The 19285-nt window shown below is 35.3% G+C and overlaps 1 protein-coding gene across 6 annotated transcripts in view; it reads right to left on the reverse strand.

Annotated features, from left to right (window-relative positions):
- The window catches only part of LOC112764084 (cytochrome P450 714A1), a 28742-nt gene extending 9457 nt beyond the window's left edge, over window positions 1-19285 (reverse strand). For 2 of the 6 annotated variants that reach the window (XM_072222698.1, XM_025809608.3), the window contains exon 1: window positions 18788-19285. In XM_072222698.1, the coding sequence (XP_072078799.1) occupies window positions 18788-19121 (334 nt within the window). In that variant the 5' untranslated portion in view covers window positions 19122-19285. Of the gene's footprint in view, window positions 1-2017; window positions 2287-2376; window positions 2463-18787 lie in introns of all 6 variants that reach the window. The other 4 variants (XM_072222696.1, XM_072222697.1, XM_029294456.2 and 1 more) reach the window with 4 other exon arrangements.

Raw genomic sequence — 19285 nt, forward strand, 5'->3', positions numbered from 1 at the left:
AGAAATAGATATCAAATTTTATTCCAATTGTTTGAATAAAGCTTTTAAATATTTATTCAAATATCGGTACAAAATTTATATCAATGAGATAAATTATTTGTCAAATATAAAGGTATTTTTGACACTTATAAAAAATTAATATTTATTAATTATTTTTATCACATTTTTAAATCATTCAACAATTTGGTTTATTTATTATAAGACCCCAGATTTTTAGAAATTAAATAATAAATTATTTATGGTTTATTTTATTTATTCAAGTTATTATTTTTAGAGATTTTTATATTAATTCAGTATTTCTTTTTATTATTGATTTAAAGCTTTAGAAATTAAAAAAATAATGAGAGTTTTATATGCTTAATTTTGAATATTTAGATTTTGAGTATTATTTTAAGATTTTAAAGAAAATTGATTTTATAATCTCTAATTCTTGAATTAGAGTAATTATTTGAAAATAATTTATAAGTTTATGAATAAATAGTGCTACTTCCTTTAAATATAATTTTGTTGGATTAAAATTTGTTTTCAATTACTATATATTCCTAATTTTTATTAAAATTACCAAACTATCCAAAAATTTCTAAATTAAAAACCTAACCCTAACCTTGAATCTATTACACACACACACAAACTCACTTCCACTCTTCTCCACAGCCGCCATTCACCCTCCCAAAACCCTCACCCATCGAGAAAGAAAGAAAGAAAGAAAGAAAGAAAGAAAGTGAAGAGAGAAGAGGGAAGCGAGAGAGAGAGAGAGAGGAGTTGTGATTCGTCACTGATGTCGCCACCGTTCATGGAGAGCCGTCGCAGCCATTTCTGTCACAGATGAGAGAGCCCAGAGGAGAGAGAGATCGCACGACGCTGAGGGAGGAGGACGCAAGCCATTGATGCATGGAGGAGCGCGACCCGCTGCGTGAAGCTGTGCCGCCGTGTGCTGTCGCCATGCTTCCTTGCTGCCGTCGAGCTGTCCGTTGCCATCACCACCGTTCTGGCCACCAAAAAACCACCGCTGGAGCCCTTGTCTTCTTGGTTTGAGTTCTGAGTCTTTCATGCTGAGTTCTATGGCTGAGCATGCGACATCAAGCTGCTGCATCGTCACTGGAGCTGACATTGCTTTATTCTCTTGCTCATTCATAAATACAGCAAGTTGTTCCTCATTTTGAACCTCTGTAGTCACTGTTCTGTTATATATTACTAAGGTTCTTGCGACATTAATATCTCAAGGTTGAGTTACTGTTGTCGGATGGTGCTTTTGTGGTTGTTGCTGCTGCGGGAAATAGTTGGATTTGATGCCGTTGATTGCGGTCCTAGGAGATAAGGTTTTCTTAACACGTTGGTTTAGTAGGTTTTGACTATTCGAGGTAGGAGTTTTTATTAAAATTTATTTTATATTATAAAATTGTTATAAATAGATATTGATATGAAAAATATATTTCTGTGATTATGTGAGTCTTATGGATGTCGTTGTTTATTGGATTGAATTACTAATTGCTTGAGTGGTGTGCGGTTGTTGGTAAGAAATTGATTTGGAAAGTTAATTTGGTTGAATATTATGAAAAGTAGTTTTCTTGGTTTTGGAGTTAATTTGATAATGAAAATGAATCGGCATTGGAAATTATCTGAGATATTGGAATTGATTTTGTTGATTTATTGAAAATGATTCTAAGAATTGAAAATGATTTGAGATATGAAAAGGAGTTGATTTTGGAAGCGGTTTGATTTTGAATTGGTTTGATTTTATAAATGATTTGATATTGGAACTGGTTTGATTTTGAAAAAGATTTAAAATTGGAATTGGTTCGATTTTGGAAATGATTTGATATTAGAATTGGTTGTATATTGGAAAATGATTTGAGATTTAGAAATGGTTTGGTTGGGACCCTTGAAGGGTGGCAAAAGTTCGAGTTTTAGAGAATATGCTGTCGAAATTTTTATAAAAATTGGAGGCTTCGTTGAAGTGGTTATTTAGAAAGATTTGGCAAAATTGGAGGCTTCAGTATAAAATACATGTACTTACCAAAATCCTCAGAATCATCCAACTTATCAACATTCAGTAAATCTGGTATAGATTTGAAATGGAAGGCTTCCAATGAAAAGTATGGATTCTCCACATAGATGACTCGTGTTCTGTGGGAGAAGCAAAGTATCCATTTACTTGGAGTTATGATTGTGCCCATATCATTAGCAACAACAATGAAGTGGGTCATTTGGTAATTCTGAAACTGTACAATAGAACCCTTCCACTTGCTGACCAAAGACCTGGGGATTTTAGCGTGCATCCTATCGCTTTATTAAAAAGATTTGGTGTTAGTTACTGGTGAAGCATAAATATTTTAGTTAGTCGGAAGAAAATATTTAAAAACACAGTGTACAAACCTTACTATCCTGAAGAATCACTTGAATGCTTCCAACCTCCTTCTCATTATACTTGCTTGGGACTTCCCAGATCCTGATAACATAAACTTTGAAATTCCAGGAAAGTTTTGTTGGATTCAAGTCAAGTAGGTAATCAACGTGCTCGACCATTTGGATGTTAGTATTTATATAAGATGGTATGAAATGAAATTTTTGGGTGCCTCAGAGGGATATTTAGCTTATTTCTTTGAAAATAGAATTATGAAGAATAATGGCAGAACACTGGGTCAAGATATAGTGGAAAGGTCTGTATTTATAGCCACAGCAAGGGTCTATGTACTGCTCTCCTATTATGTACTACTTTCTTATTTAAAAAATTTGATTTCAGCAAAAAGTTGGTTCATGAGTGTTTGGTTTAAGGTTGACGTCTGCTCAAACTTATTTTAATTTTTATGTAATTATTATGTGACATCAAGTATAACTTTGTGTATGTATAACTGTATTATACTTTCAAAAAAATACTATCTCGTATATTTGAGAATAGGTTTGAATTGAGCAAAAAATTGGTCACTGTGTGTCCACTTTAGATTACCACCTGTTTCAACTTATTTTAATTTTTTTTATTATTATGTGACATCAAGTATAATATTGTGTATGTATAAGTGTAAAATTTCGTATATTCAACAATAGGTTGAGACAATTATCTACGTAAGTGACATTTGTATTTAACACTATCTGTATTTAGCAATCTACTATACGGTGATGCAACAACACAATGAGAAAGTTTCTTTTACACTACCATAGTGCCACATGTCACATAATGAAGTTCAACACTTGTCAGCCAATGAACTATGTGCTGCTCTCCTATTATATAGAGAGAGATAGTTTATACAATTTTGAATTTTACAAATGCTCCTATTTTATTATTAAGTATATGGAAGTCGTCTTAATATTCCTCACTATTAGAATAGCGCAGTCGGAAGCGTGACATTCTAGTAGTAAGTGTGTTATACTTATTGTTCATATTTTTAAGGTTATTTTTGTCACCAATACAAATTTTCGAATACCATAATTTATCCAAGCAACTGTAGTTGTATGCAAAGGTGGCAGTTTTGGATTACAAGCCTAACTTGGTGGTGACTGCAACAAGATGTTGTCAGGTTAGCCATTTTTGTATCTTCAGACTTCAGAGTAAGGAAGGACCACGGTGGTTGTGTTGATGAGTGATGGTTTGGGAGTTTTAATTTATAGAAAATTGATTAAATTAAAGAAAAGGTAGTAAAATGGTTAAGTTTTTGAAGGTTTGAAATTTTGACTTGACATAATCTATGTATTATATATTATATATAATGTGGATATAAAAAATGTTGGTAGATAACTTTTTTTATATATGATTTATAATAAATATTCTTTTTTATTATTTTTAAAATTTAAACCCAAGACCTTTTAATTACATTATAAATAATTTATCATTTTAATTGATTATATTTTTATTATTTTCATACATATTTAAGGAATAAAAGAGTAAGTCAATACTCAATAGTGTATATTGATACACTGATATTTACACTTAATGCCACTTTGATTGTGAAAACTCTGTTCAGTTATAGAGTGTGATAGTGAGGCAGAGGAATTGCTCCACGCAAGAGAGGAAGACTCAGAAAGTGTGAGATAGCAAAGAGAGGCGAAAAGTGTGATTTCATTATTGTAAACTAATATATATATATATACACACACACACACACTCAATGTGAGCCACACATTGATAACTACTTGACTAAACTCCTTATACTACTCTAACTAATTCTGATGTTAATTTACTAAGTAGGACAGCTTGTTATACATGCTGCCAAACTATCAACCTAAGCTATCGAGCTACTCCACTATAATTTGGCTACATCCCCCCTAAATTTGGGGGTGTGAAAATTAATCAGACCCAACTTAACTTTACAAGACAAGAAAGGATTAGGTGCTAGAGGCTTAGTCAAAATATCAGCAACCTGATTTGCTGATGAAACAGGGAGCAGCTTCAAAGTGTCTTCTTGGACTTTCTCCCTCACAGTGTGGTAGTCAATCTTGATATTTTTTTTTTCGTTCGTGAAACATGGATTTGGTTGCGATATGTAGTGCAGACTAGTTATCACAGTACAAGGTAATTGGCTTTAGAGGTGTTGCGTGAAATCTCGAAGAAGGAAGGAAAGCCAGATACCTTCACATGTAGCGAGCGTCATTGCTCGATACTCTGCTTCAGTAGAGGAGTGTGCAACAGTTTGTTGTTTCTTACACCTCCATGACACCAGGGACTTGCCAAGGAAAAAACAAAATTCAGACACAGACCGGCGAGTACCGGGACAAGCTCCCCAATCTGAGTCGAAAAATGCTGTCAAGTTAAGGTGGTCTGAAGCTGAGAATAGAACACCTTTGGCTGGAGCACCTTTGAGATACCTCAAGACATGGAGTGCTCCCTTGAAATGGGTATCAGTTGCACAATCCAGATATTAACTTAGCTTACTTACTGCAAAACATATGTTCGGGTGAGTGTTTGTCAGATAGATCAGCCGCCCAATCAATCTTCTGTATGCATAAACATCGTCCAATCGATTCCCTAATGACTTTGACAATTTTGTGTTGTAATTCATAGGTGTGGTGACTGGTTTTTTATCTTGTAGTCCAAATTTCTCAAGGAGGTCCAATGTGTATTTTCTTTGATACATTGCTACGCCTCTGTGGCTTCTAGCAAACTCGAGTCCTAAAAAGAATTTTAATTCCACAAGATCCTTGATTTTAAACTTGTCATCAAGCAAGTGTTTCACTCTCTCAATCTCTCTAAGATTATTCCCCCTAAAACCAAGTCATCCACGTACACAAGGATGCAAGTGAATGATGCAACTGTGTAGGTATTCTATTCACCCTAAGAGGCTAAGGGGTCGGGTCAGTTGTGCTAGTCATTTGCTCTTCCGACAAGAGCTCAAGGGCTTTTCTTATACGCCTACCTATATTAGTAGTAGGTGGGATCCCCTTCCACTTTCGATGTAGCTCATATGATTAAGGGACCTAAGTCACAGTCCAGTCCTACGATAGCTGCTGCTTCAGCCAGGTCAGAATGCGGGTGTGGGGGGATGAACTGCTTAATAATGTAAAATGCGCAACGGTTGAGCGATGGAGGAGAGCAAAGCTACCTTGAGGTTGGTAGCTGATGAAAGCCTTTAGGTGGAAGTGCTCATAGCCTTAAGTTAAGGAAATATTACAAAAAAAATAAGGGTTAACCGAATAATGCGCTGAAAAGATGCCTTAGCTTCAAGGCAAAGTTTGTCGTAGACAAAGGGTTGGTGTAACTAACTGAGCCGATAGGCAATTTCGGACTATTTATATTATAAGACAGTATACCTCGACGGTAAGAACTAGAGGAATGAAGTAGCTCGACTAGAGGGCTTAATTAAGCCTTTTTCTTTCCGAGGAAAATGGCCTACTAGAAATGAAAGCACAAGGCTCAGCACTAAAACTTTATAGGTTTTCGTATTTGGAGGGACAACTACGGCTTACCCATAAGCGAGGGCCTGACCTGAACCTGATTCCAACCTTAACCCAACCCCAGCATTGAGCCTTTAAAGGTATAAGCTGTGATGGCTTTTTTGGCCCACCAAATGATGCGAGGAAAGTTACTTAACTCTAGGTTTCTAAATTCGCTTCCAACTGTAGGCTTTTTACTAGTTAGTCCAGGTAAAGTCCCCAGACGGCGTATTTTTTTGAAACGAGGCCCTCTGTAGCGTGACATAAAGACTCCCTTTTTAATTAAAAAATGAAAAATCGAAATTAAAACTAAACTAAATGACAAATATGATATGAGAAATGAAGCGAAATTCACAAAAGCATTGTAGTACAAAGAAGAATTGTATGAATTCTATCAATATCTGAACCTTATTCTGCGTTTATTCTGCAGAAGCAAATTAAGTCAAAAGGGGATGCTATATTATGTTTTTAAATAAAAAAAAGCCTAATAGATATAAAAAAACAAAGTGCACAACTAGGGCATATCTGTGGCTAGCTTGTTTGGTGTATATGGCTTGTAAGTTTCTTATCTCGCCCACTAGTTTGTAACGACAGCGAAAACTTAAGCTCTTTTATGGGGCATTGGGATTGCCCTTTCGCAAAAAGACCACTTCGAAAGAGCGGATGTTGCGCTCTGATATTACGTCCCATGCGAATCTATTAGATGAGAGCGAAAACAAAAAAGAACAGCATTCAATATCAATAAATTTCAAGTTGGAAATATATCTCAATATAACTACAATATGGAGGTCCTTTTTTTTGGCAGCCACTATTCCGTACCGACTGACAATGTAAAAAAATACTAATACACAGCAGCCAACTCATCAACGTAATTGAAATCAAGGATTTCGCTTGAAAGTCTTATTTGTTCTGCTAAACAAACGAGCCTAAACGGGTTTTCGTCGGCGGAGGACAGCTAGGCAAGCTCTAGCGGGAGAAACAAGGGCGTGGTGTGGATGGGATGGAACCGAGAAGCATTCGAGACAGGGTAAAATGAGGCCTGACAGGCCATAACCCAGAGAAAAGATTCTTGAAAGTTTTTTAGTCTTTTTATATAATATCCGCGATTCCTCTCGATTTGTAATCTAATACACAAATTAATGGGTTCTATTAGGTTAGCTATATGTTGCGTATTATCAACAATTTTCACAGAAGGTGGTAAAATGATGTCTTGAGCAGTTACATATCCGGGACCCTTGATACAAATAGATGCGTCTCGAGTCCCATACATATTACTTCTCAATACTATTTCTTTCAAATTCATTAAAATTTCATGTACTGCTTTATTTGCAGGATTTCACTATTGGGTGGGTAAAATCTTTGGTCGGACATACCCTGAAACTTTAGGTCAAATCCATTTTTGGATCACTTTTTTCGGGGTGAATCTGACCCTCTTTCCCATGCATTTCTTAGGGCTTTCGGGTATGCCACGTTGCATTCCAGATTATCCAGATGCTTACGCTGGATGGAATGCCCTTAGTAGTTTTGGCTCTTATATATCCGTAGTTGGGATTCGTCATTTCTTCGTGGTCGTAACAATCACTTCAAGCAGTGGAAAATCCATTCTGGCTTCAAAGAATGCGCCTTTTTTTATGAATAAATGGAGATACTATCGCATTTATTTCTGGCAATGTTATTTTGATATTTGGTCTCAACCCCGAATGATCCATATAAACGAATTATTTGAGAATTCATTTCATTTTTTTTGGGGGGCTATCTTTCAAATGTACGGCTAAACTTTTCAGTGGTACGGAGTCAAATGCTAGAAAATTCATTTCTAATAGAAATTGTTATGAAAAAACTTGATACAATAGTCCCAATTATTCCCTTAATTAGATCTTTAGCTAAAGCAAAATTTTGTAATATATTAGGACATCCCATTAGTAAGCCCGTTTGGGCCGATTCATCTGATTTTGATATAATTGACCGGTATTTGCGGATATGCAGAAATCTTTCTCATTATTATAATGGATCCTCAAAAAAAAGTTTGTATCGAATAAAATATATAATTCGGCTTTCTTGTATTAAAACTTTGGCTCGTAAACACAAGAGGACTTTACGCGCTTTTTTGAAAAGATTAGATTCAGAAGAATTATTAAAAGAATTCTTTACAGAGGAAGAAGAGATTCTTTCTTTGATCTTTCCAAGATCTTCCGCTTAGCCCTACCCCCCCAGGGGTATTTTAGTGATAGGTTCTATAGGAATTGAACGATCCTATTTGGTCAAATACCTAGCGACAAACTCATATTCACAGGCGGCCACCTGCTTTCCCAAAATCAATGAGGGGAGATCTGCTGCTTACTACTCACGGAAACATCCGACCTATACTATAGTCAAGTCGTCCGCGTATCTTTCTGATCTCTCTGCCTTCTATTTATCAGATTATTGGCTTTGACCAATTCAAGGTGAAAAAAAGGGGTTGGCTAAAAAAGGGGAAGAGAGGATAGCTTTGGGGTACGCTCACTTCTGTATTTTTGTTTAGGTTATCGAGATTATCAATCGCTCTTTTTAGTGGGGATGAATAGAATGGTCTTATCAATACACAAATGTATAACTCCCCAAGAATCTCAATTGCGCTTATATTCATCACTGTAGGAATTGGGTTCAAGCTTTCCCCAGCCCCTTCTCATCAATGGACTCCTGACGTATACGAAGGAGTGCGGTTCGTTCGATAAATTCCTACCTCTTTATCTATTTCTGAGATGTTTGGATTTTTCAAAACTCCATGGACATTCAATTTGTCAATTGAGAATTGATTCTTCTTAGATACAAATTACGATAATTTAGATTATTCCTTGAATTTTTCATTGAGATGAATAAAGGATTCAAAATCCCTTTAAGTAAGAAATAAAGTTTTTGATCGAGATATGAATCAAAGGAGGGCGGGATCCCTTAACTTTTAAGGGGTCCGTAGAACGAATCGCACTTTTATCACTAAACTATACCCGCTGCTGCTACAATGCTATTATTACACATAATTCGACCTTTTGTCGAACCAGAGACTGGGTCTATATATATAGAAACATACGTTTCTACAAATTAGAGCATTCTCATGTGTCGTAAGGGGACCAACCCCCCTAATCAATTAAAAAGGGGGCGAATCTCTTTTTTTTTTAATTCAAATAAATCAGAGTTATCTGGGACTTAGTAAACAAACAACTATTAGCCTTGGACTGAGAATAACCAAACTGAATGAGCACGTAATATAATTTCTGGTGCCATTGGCGGTACGGGTGCACACGGCCCGGTCCGGCCCGAAGGCCCGAGCCTGAAGGATTTCAGACGACGAAGACTCGGACCCAAAGCGACCCGGGATTAACCTGGAGAGAAAATATTAAATCTGGGAAGGGGTTGAAACTGGGACCGGGCCATAGCTCGGGTCACCCGGACCCAACCCGGTGGCTCGGTCATCATACACAATTATAGATTTCAAATTAGGGGCTAGGGCAACAACACATTCAGTCCATTCACTACCTCCCTCAGCGGCTCAGCCATTCAGCCTCACTCCCCCACCCCCACTCCCCACTCCCCACTCCCCAGTCTGGCAGTCCCCAGTCCCCACGGCACAGGTTGATTCGGTGACCCCTGACCTCATTTTCTCTCCCCACGACCCACTCCCAATCCCCCAGCACACAGCCACGCAAGACACACTCCCAGCAAGCACGCACCACGCAGTCGCCCCCTCCTCCCGTACTCGTCTTCTCAGCCCTCCGTGTCTCACCCCAATCACCAGCAAAGCTCCTCGTTTGACTGATGATGGTGACGACCTATGGTGTTGCCCTGCTTCTCGGTGATGTGACGCTGTTGTGCTTGGCCCGGTCGTCCTCTTTTCTATTACTGCCCCACCATTGCTCTGTTTACTAGTTCCGCTCCTTCTGCTCCGCTCTCTTCTTCGGTCTTCTTCTCAGATAAGTAATTAATTTTATTATTTAATTAATATTCTGATTAGGGATTAGGGATTTTGATTATCAAAATTTGTGAATTTAGGGATGTGGGTGTTGATTTTCATTATTAGAACTCTGATTAGGTGTGGGTGTTGATGCGTGTTTACTTATTTGTTTAGCTGATTTTTGTTCTGAGTTGTTCTTGATTACTGATGTGTTTAGTGATTACTTGTTCTGTGTTTACTGATTTTTAACTGATTAGGTGTGGGTGTTGATGTGTGTTTACTGATTTGTTTAGTTGATTTTTGTTCTGAGTTGTTCTTGATTATTGATGTGTATACTAATTACTTATTTTGTGTTTATTGTTTACTGCTTTTTTACTAATTAGGTGTGGGTGTTGATGTGTGTTTACTGATTTGTTTAGCTGATTTTTATTCTGAGTTGTTCTTTATTACTAATATGTTTACTGATTACTTGTTCCGTGTTCACTAATTTTTTACTGATTTCTAAATTATTACTTGTGTTTACTGATTTGTTTTTTCATGTTTTATTATAAGATTTCTGTCTTTATAATTTGCTGATTATTGTTGAATTTGTTCTTGATTTCGTTTGTTTAGATAACGAACAATGGGAAGAGGAGATAATTGCATTCCTCCACAAATTATCGAGGAGAATAAAGCAATGGAAATTGAAGCTGAAAATATTCCTGCTCTTGCTATTGATGCCGCCACAACTCCTGCTGAACCACAAGTTGATGAAGAAGATAAGGATACAAACATTGAGAATTCAAAAGCTGCTCGTAGGAGAAAGAAATCGTATGTTTGATAACATTTTACTCAACTTCCGTTAACTGAGACAAAGGGACAACACCAGGCTAAAGGTAATCATTGCCAAAAAAAATACGGTTGTCATCCTACTAAACATAGCACAAATTCTCTAAATAAGCACTTAAAAAATGCTCATAAGTGGATATTTACTAAAGCGGAGAAGAAGGGGACACTTCATGGCTATATGCCCAAAATTGAGGAAGAAGAGGATCTATGCAAAGCCTTTAAGAGTTATAACTTGGAAGATTGTTAAAAGTCTGTAGATGAGTTTGTTGTACTTGATGAAATGACATTTAAAGTTGTTGAAGGGATTGGATTTTCGCAAGATGTTAAATCAATTTGAGCCAAGATTTATAGTACCATCTAGGATGACAGTCTAAAGAAATTGCTTTCAACTTTATTTAGATGAGAAGAAAAAGCTAAAAGAATGGTTGGCAAAGTCATGTGCTTGGGTTTGTTTGACAATAGATTGCTGGATATCAAATCAAAATTATAATTACATAAGCTTGACTACACATTTTGTTGATGAAGAATGGAAGTTACAAAAGAGAATTATAAATTTCTGTCAAATTGAGAACCACAAGGGTGATACAATAGGAAGAGAAATCGAGAAATGCTTGAGAGAGTGGGGAATTGAAAAAGTTTTCACAATCACAGTAGATAATGCAAGTTCCAATGATGGAGCTATCACTTATCTTCAAATGAAATTAGGTACAAGAGGTAGTTGGTGTGTGGAGAAAAGTATATGCATATAAGATGTTGTGCTCATGTTCTTAATTTGATAGTGAATGAAGGAATTAAAGAGAAACAAACTTCAATTGAAAGCATTAGAAATGCTATTAGGTATGTTAGGTCCTCTCCTCAAAGGACTAAAAAATTTAAAAGATTGCATTGAGGCTGAATTGATTGAATCTAAAAGTCTTGTGTGCTTGGATATTCTAACTAGGTGAAATTCTACCTTTCTAATGTTGGAACATGCCAAGAAATTCGAAAAAGGTTTTGATAGACTTTATGATCAATAACCTGATTTTCTTAGATGGTTTGGAGAGGATAATGGGGAAAAAAGAAAGTTGGTCCACCTACACCACTTGATTGGCAACATGCTAGATTATTCATTGATTTTTTGAGAATCTTCTATGAGATAACTTTGAGTTTCTCATCTTCCTTGAATGTTAGATCGAACAAATATTTTCATGAAATTGCATCTGTTGCTTCTCAATTAACATCTTGGAGCCAAAATCATTCTGAATTGTTAGGAAGTATGACATGCTCTATGAAATATAAATATGATAAATATTGGGGACCGATTGACAAATTTAATCCATTGTTACTTGTTGCTATTGTATTGGATCCTCGGTACAAACTAGATTATCTCTATTGGTGTTTGGAGGATGTTTATGACAAGGAAGTGTCTACTAGTATGACTGGTTTTGTTAAACTCACATTAGATACGTTGCATAAGTTTTATGAAAAAGAGGTTGCCGATGATAAAGGAAGAGATGGTGGTAAAGATTCATCTAGTGTTGTATTAGATGACAATATTAAAATCTCAGCTAATGTCAAGGGCGTTTCTAAAAATAGAGTAAATATGTGGAAAAAACAAAAAAGAGAGAATGCTAATGCAAATGGCAAGTCAGATGTAGAGAGATATTTGGCCAAGGATACTGTAGAAGATGAGAATTTTGATATATTGACTTGGTAGAAAGTGAATGCTTCAAAATACAGGATTCTTTCTCTCATAGCCCATCACATCTTAGATATTCTGGTTTCAACTGTTGCTTCTGAATCAAGCTTTAGCACCGGTGGACGTGTGCTTGATATCTTCCATAGCTCTTTGTCACCATTAATGACTAAAGCTTTAATATGCACTCAAAGTTGGTTGTGTCCTTCTAAACAAGGAGCTGGAGATCAAGAGTTTGATCAATTTGATAGTAGTCAGAAAATTGTTGAAGGTACATTTATGATATCTTTATTATTTGTGACTTCTTTATTTCAAGTAATAATCTTTTATATGAAAAATGAGTAATTTTATATGTTTTGTAGGTTTCACTAATGAATCCACATCACAAGGAACAAGTTGACAACATTAATGGCTATTGATGAATGATGGCTATTCTTATGTGGAATTTAAGTATTGTAAACCTTAATATTTTGTGTTATTAGTCATTATAAGACTATAAATTAATGTTTTATATTTAGAATGCATAAAACTTTAGACTAATGCATAATATTGTGTTATTTGTATTGACTTAAATATTTGGTGTTATTAGACAATATTAGTATTGATTGTGGTTATGCTTTAATTTTAGAGAAGTGTTGGTTCTTGTTATATTTTTCTAAGTGAATTTTACCTTGTCAAATAATGGTTAGAGTCTTGGAAATTTGGATATTTTTACATGCTAGCTTACAAGAAGGTATCAAGGTAATATAATGTTAACGGCTCGGTTTTCACTCGGTGTAATTGTGGCCCGAAAGTGTGTAAGTTTCATCGGGTCCAGGGCCGGGTTCAGGTCTAACAAATAGGCCTAGTATATATTTTGGATTGAGTTTGGATCACATCAAACCCGGTTTAACCTGACCCATGAACACCCCTAATTGGCAGCTGGCTTGTTTGAGTCTGTATAAAGAGCGTTGTATTTTGTAGACAGAACTGGGTGGAGCTTGAAGACCTAAGGGTGGCTTTATGTACACTTCTTCGGGCAAGTCACTGTGTAAGAATGCGGTATTAACATCGAGCTGATGCACAAACCAATTTTTAGTCGAAGCAATGGTGAGCAAGACTCTCAAAGTAGTTAGCTTAATCACAAGAATAAACGTATCGAAAAAGTCAAACCTAATAGTTTGGGTGAATCCCTTTGCCACTAATCTGGCTTTATGTCGCTCAACTTCACTATTAGACTTAAACTTGGTCTTAAAAACCCATTTACAATCGATCACCTTCTTTCCTTTGGGCAGAGAAGTCAATGTTCATGTCTTGTTTTCTTCAAGAGCATTGAGTTCATCACTAATTACCTTCTTCCGACAACTATGAGTGATTGCCTCCTCATAACTTCGTGGTTCAATGTTAGTAGATAAAGCAATCGAGAAGGCCCTGTGACCTGCTGAAAGAGAATTCAAGCACACATAATTGGAGAGAGGATATTTTTTGTGGCACTAACTGGAGAATTGTTGATCAGTGGTGGTGAATTGCATACAATGGTAGTCTTGGAGGTAGGCAGGCTTGTGTTTAATTCGAGTAGATCATCGCACCTCTGGCTGCATATTAGATAGTGCTGAATTTTGTACAGGTGGGTGCGATGTATCTAAATTACAATTGTGAGTAGAATCTTATGAATGTAAATGAGGTGTAAAACGTGAATTAGGAATAATTGATGATGCATAAGGAGTGAATTGAGATGCTACCATGGGTGTGTGAGTGCAATCAAAGACCGGGGCCAGATTAAGGGGCGTATCATGTACATGATGGTGTGAATGAGGTGCTGCTGGCAACATTATATTATCCAGCCGTTGTGTATTAGTATAGGGATCCGAAGTGGGATCATGGTGGAAAAAATGATTAACATATTCATATGACTTACAGTTAGTAGTTATTTTTAAAGAAATGGGACCAATGGTATTTTTGAAAGGGAAGAATTGTTCATAAAACTTCACATTCCTTGAGACTAGTATCTCTCGTGTTTTTGTTTCTAGTAGAACATATCTTTTGGTTCCTGACTTAAATCCTAAGAAAACATGTTTTCTAGTTCTAGTGTCAAGCTTTCTTCTATGAGAAACCAAAGTTGATGGATAAACCAAACAACCAAATACTTTGAAGTGTTTAATATCCGGTAAGGTATTATATAAGATCTGATAAAGGCTACAAAGTGCTATCTTAATGTGAGGTGTTTTGTTTAAAATGTGGATAGCATGAGCCACGGCATAGTGCCAAAAATAGAGTGGTAAGTTTGAATTAAAGATGAGTGTCCTGGCTACGTTCAAGATTTCTTGATGTCGTCTTTCTACCACTCCATTATGTTGTGGAGTTTCCACACAACTGGTTTAGTGTATAATACCTTTGGTTTGGTAGAATGAAGGCATAAAAAATTCTTGACCGTTATCAGATTGAATGCACTTAATGGTTTTATTGTGTTGAGTTTCAACAAGTTGGACAAAACTTTCAATCAATTTTCTGACTTCAGATTTGGTTTTCAAAAAAATAATCAAGTAAATTTACTTTTGTCTTCAACCACTGTGAGAAAATATTTGTGGCCTGAAATAGATGGTATAGCTATAAGTCCTCAAATGTCCATATGCACTAAATCAAAAATATTTTCAGATTTGGTGTGACTTTCATTAAATGGCAAGCATTTTTTGCTTTGCATAGTGGCATGGAGAACATGGTACATCACTACTATGATATGTAATGAATGGATATGCAATTCTCATTTGTTGTATCTTATTATATGAAATATGTCCTAAACGATGATGCCAAAGTGTTGCATCATCTAATGTATGAATGATATTGTGTGTGTGTACAAGAGTCACAAATTTAGCTACATCACCCTTTATTGTATGCATCAGTTATAGTGCTGCTGCCAAAACTAGTTTGATCTGCATTGTATACAATCCCCCTTTTTGATCAGCAGCTCCAATCGTCTTCAAGGTATGTCGCTCCTGAACCTCACAATCATGTGCATTAAACAAAAAGGAACAAGAAAGTGCATCAGCTTCTTTTGAAATTGAAATAAAATTATACTTGAAAGTATGAATATATAATACATAAGTCAAGTAGAAGCTTGCTAAGAAGAAAATTGTCCCACAAACAGTTGTGACAACCTTAGAACCATTTGGCATTATGACTTGAACAGGTTTTATTGTTTTAACAGATTGAAAGAAATCAAGTGAGAATGACACATGAGCACTAGCTCCTGTATCCAAAATCCAGTCATGACAATTTAAAATATGGCTGGAAATTGATAAAAGATAGAAGGTACCTACGGACGGTGCATGTACAGAAACCAAATTTTCATTATTTGGGGGGTCACTACATTGTTTTGGAACAAGGCAAGTAGGGCTTCCTTTTGCTTGTCCGAAAGCAGCCCATCAAGACTGACTTTTTCATCCCTCTGGATTAATGCTGCTATCTTCATTGCTTGCAGCAGTTATGAAATTTACTGAGTTCATTACACTTGAGCCATCAGTATTCCCTATGAATTGGTTCCTTTGCATGTGTGGTGGGAATCCATGCATATGATAGCAGGTGTCTACTAAGTTACCATTCTTGCCATAGTGAGAGCACAATTTAGGTGTCCCTCAGCCATGTCCTTTACCTCTGCCCCCATAACCCCTACCTCTTCCTCTAATTGAACTACTTCCATTGTTCTGATAAGTCCCAAATGTATTATTAGTGACAGCATTTGCCATCATTCTTGCTTCATGATCCATATAGTGCATCAATTGTCTCTCTTGCTGGTAAAAGCGAGGAGAAGGCTACTGCTACAGTTGGTAAGGGTGTTACAAGTATGAGTTGGAAGCGTACATTCGCATATTGGTCGTTCAATCCTTGAAGGAACCTAATTACATGGGACTGTTCTCTGTACTCTTTAATCATTTCAAGATTCTTTCTACATTCACAGTTATGAAGGCAAGAACATATTGCAATAGATCTAAACTCATCTAATTCCTCCCAAATACTCTTCAACTTAGTATAGTAGGAAGTGATGGTGAGTTCACCTTGCCTCAACGAAAACAATTCCTCTTCTAGATCTGCAATTCTGAACAGATCCTCTTGATCGAACCTGTGCTTCAGGTCCATCGATAGCTCGTAAGCATTGTTGCACCATAAGACGCTCTGGAGTATTTCTGGACTGAGGGATCCGTGTAGCCATGACAAAACAAATGTACTACAACGATCCCAGGCTCCGAAGGAAGGATCGTCCCTCTCTCGTTTCATTAGGGTTTCGTCGATAAATTGGAGTTTGTTCTTCGATTTGAGGGAAAGTTTCGCTGACCTTGACTACGAATGGTAGTTCAATGTGATTAATGAAGTGTTCGTGAGTGAAATTCTAGGGGCTGCTAGGGTGCAGATAGAAATGACTAGACGAATCTTGCAGCAAATTTGTCTTGGATCTTGACGCTTGTACTTGAAATGCATTGAATTGGACCATCATGCGCGCGAATTTCTGCATGTCGCTCATCGAGAACGCTTGGTTCTCCGAATTCGCCTCTCCGTCATGCACGTTCGATTCCATTGATGATCGAATCGTGTAAGCACTACTTCACACGAATCTCCTCAAGGATGTGATCTTGTGCAGAGTGGTTACACTCTTTTTGCAACTCCATGCTGACCGCACCATGTGAAAATTCTGTTCGGTTGCAGAGTGTGATGGTGAGGCAGAGGAGTTACTCCACGCAAGAGAAGGAGACTCAAAAAATGTGAGATAACAAATTAAAGAGAGGCAAAAAATGTGATTTCATTATTATAAACTGATATATATACACTCAATGTGAGCTACACATTAATAACTGTCTGACTAAACTCCTTACACTATTCGAACTAATTCCGATGTTAATTTACTAAGTAAGACAACTTATTATACATACTGCTAAACTACCAACCTAAGCTATCGAGCTACTCTACTATAATCTGACTATATTGATTCTAATCTTTTGTAAATATCAACCTAAGTGAATTTTATAATCTTGTGTAGTCAATTTTGTCCCATCTAAATTTTTCATACTGAAACATGGTAGAACATAGTAGCCTAGTAAGAGTTTCTTGTTTCTTCCGGTGTTAATTACCTTTTCTTGATGAATGTAATTTTATTGATAACTTCTCTTTTGGTAGATATTTTATATATTGATAGCTAAAATATGATACTACTAAGAAAATATTTAGCTTATTATTTGCCGAAAATTTTTAAAAAGAAAATATAAAAAATGGTAATTTTCTAGTGAAAAATACAAAAATATTAAATAAACACTCAAATTGATTTTCAAAAAATTTTTAATCAAACAGTTTAGAGTCTAACATATTTTTATTTTATCTCTACAAATTTTCAAAAATTGTTCTCATTAAATAGATATTGGTTTCCGTTATTTAAAAAAAATAATTTATTTTAAAGTATATTTTTTAGAATTTGATTATCTTATATAAAATTCATTAGCAATTTATTTGTCTAACTGTATATTAAAAATTTGATTAAATGATACGGAAAAATCAATCTATCTAATAAAAAAAATTTGAAAATTTCTAAAAAAATAAAAATTACTAAAAATCAAAATATTTAACCCAAAATTTTTTGGAGATTAATTTAAATATTTATTCTCCTAACTAAATAAAAATAAACAAGTACTACCATGATATTAAGTAGATTCTAAGTTGTCTTAACTAGGACATTCTGGAACTCTGGAAGAATATCACTACCGTACCGATGAGTACTTTTTTTTTTTTAAATGTTTCCGCTTTCCATGTAATCACTTATTAACATATTAAAATTGTGGCTTATTCAAAGAATAAAAATTAAAATTATTGACCAATATTGCCTCTCAATATTTCAACATTTTCAATACAAAAACAATTGTATTACGTAATGAATTAATACTTCAAAATAAAGTCCTTTTGTTGATGTAACAATACCACATATAATTAATAGTCTAGTAACAATAATGAAATTATAAAATAATTTAAAGCAACAAAAATAAAAAAATCAATAGAGAACTTAAACACAGAAAAGCAAGCAAAGAATAAAGAAAGAAAGAAACAAAACTGGACCAACCATAAAATATACACCTAAGCTAGTAATGCATAAACTCTTCTTTGTATAATCATAAAGGACACTAAGTTATTGATAATCTATGGGATGGTATAAACAAAGTCATTGCTTGGTTAAAGAGTGATGTCTAATTTATCTTAAAAAAATTAAAAATTAATATTTAATTTAAAAATATAAAAAAATCATTTTTAAATATTTAAAATTTATTATAAAAAATAAATTAGAGACAAATTAGATACTTATTTATAATTACCGTAGAATTCGCAATAAGAAAAGTGTACATATAAAAAATAGTATAAATTATTATTATTATAATTTATTATCCTATATATTGAACTACTAACAAATTAGATAATTGAAACGAGAAGCTAATAATCATAGGCATGAAGAATCAAGAGAGAAGAGAAGAAAAACATACCATATTTCTTTCTCCAGTGTTCAAAATATGGGAATAGAGTAGCAGTATAATCATGTGCAAGAAACTGATGATGATTAACATTATTATTGCATCTTCTTCCGTTATTCGGAGCTTCAATAAAGTTGTTAACTTGTGCTTGGATTCTCTGCATATCAGCAATATTCCCACATAGAAAAGAAGGTTGAGGCCCTTTGATCCCTTGTGCTATGAGTTTTCTTCTAACCCTTTTTGATTTGTACCAAATATTACCATACACATACAATACCCATGTAATTAACCCCAAAACAACAACACAAGAGCCCATTTTCATTGCCATAGAAGAAGAGAACTCCATCTCTCCTCTCTCTCTCTCTCTCTTTCCCTTCTCACTGTGCTCTGTATATGTTTGATCCTTTTGACACTACCCGACAAAGCTTGCTTATCACACATTATATAATAAACTATATATTATATTATATTATATGAGAGAGGTAGAGAGATCAGAGAACTAATAATAGA

The sequence above is a fragment of the Arachis hypogaea genome, chromosome 17, assembly GCF_003086295.3.
Source record: "Arachis hypogaea cultivar Tifrunner chromosome 17, arahy.Tifrunner.gnm2.J5K5, whole genome shotgun sequence".
NCBI classification, from domain to species: Eukaryota; Viridiplantae; Streptophyta; class Magnoliopsida; order Fabales; family Fabaceae; genus Arachis; species Arachis hypogaea.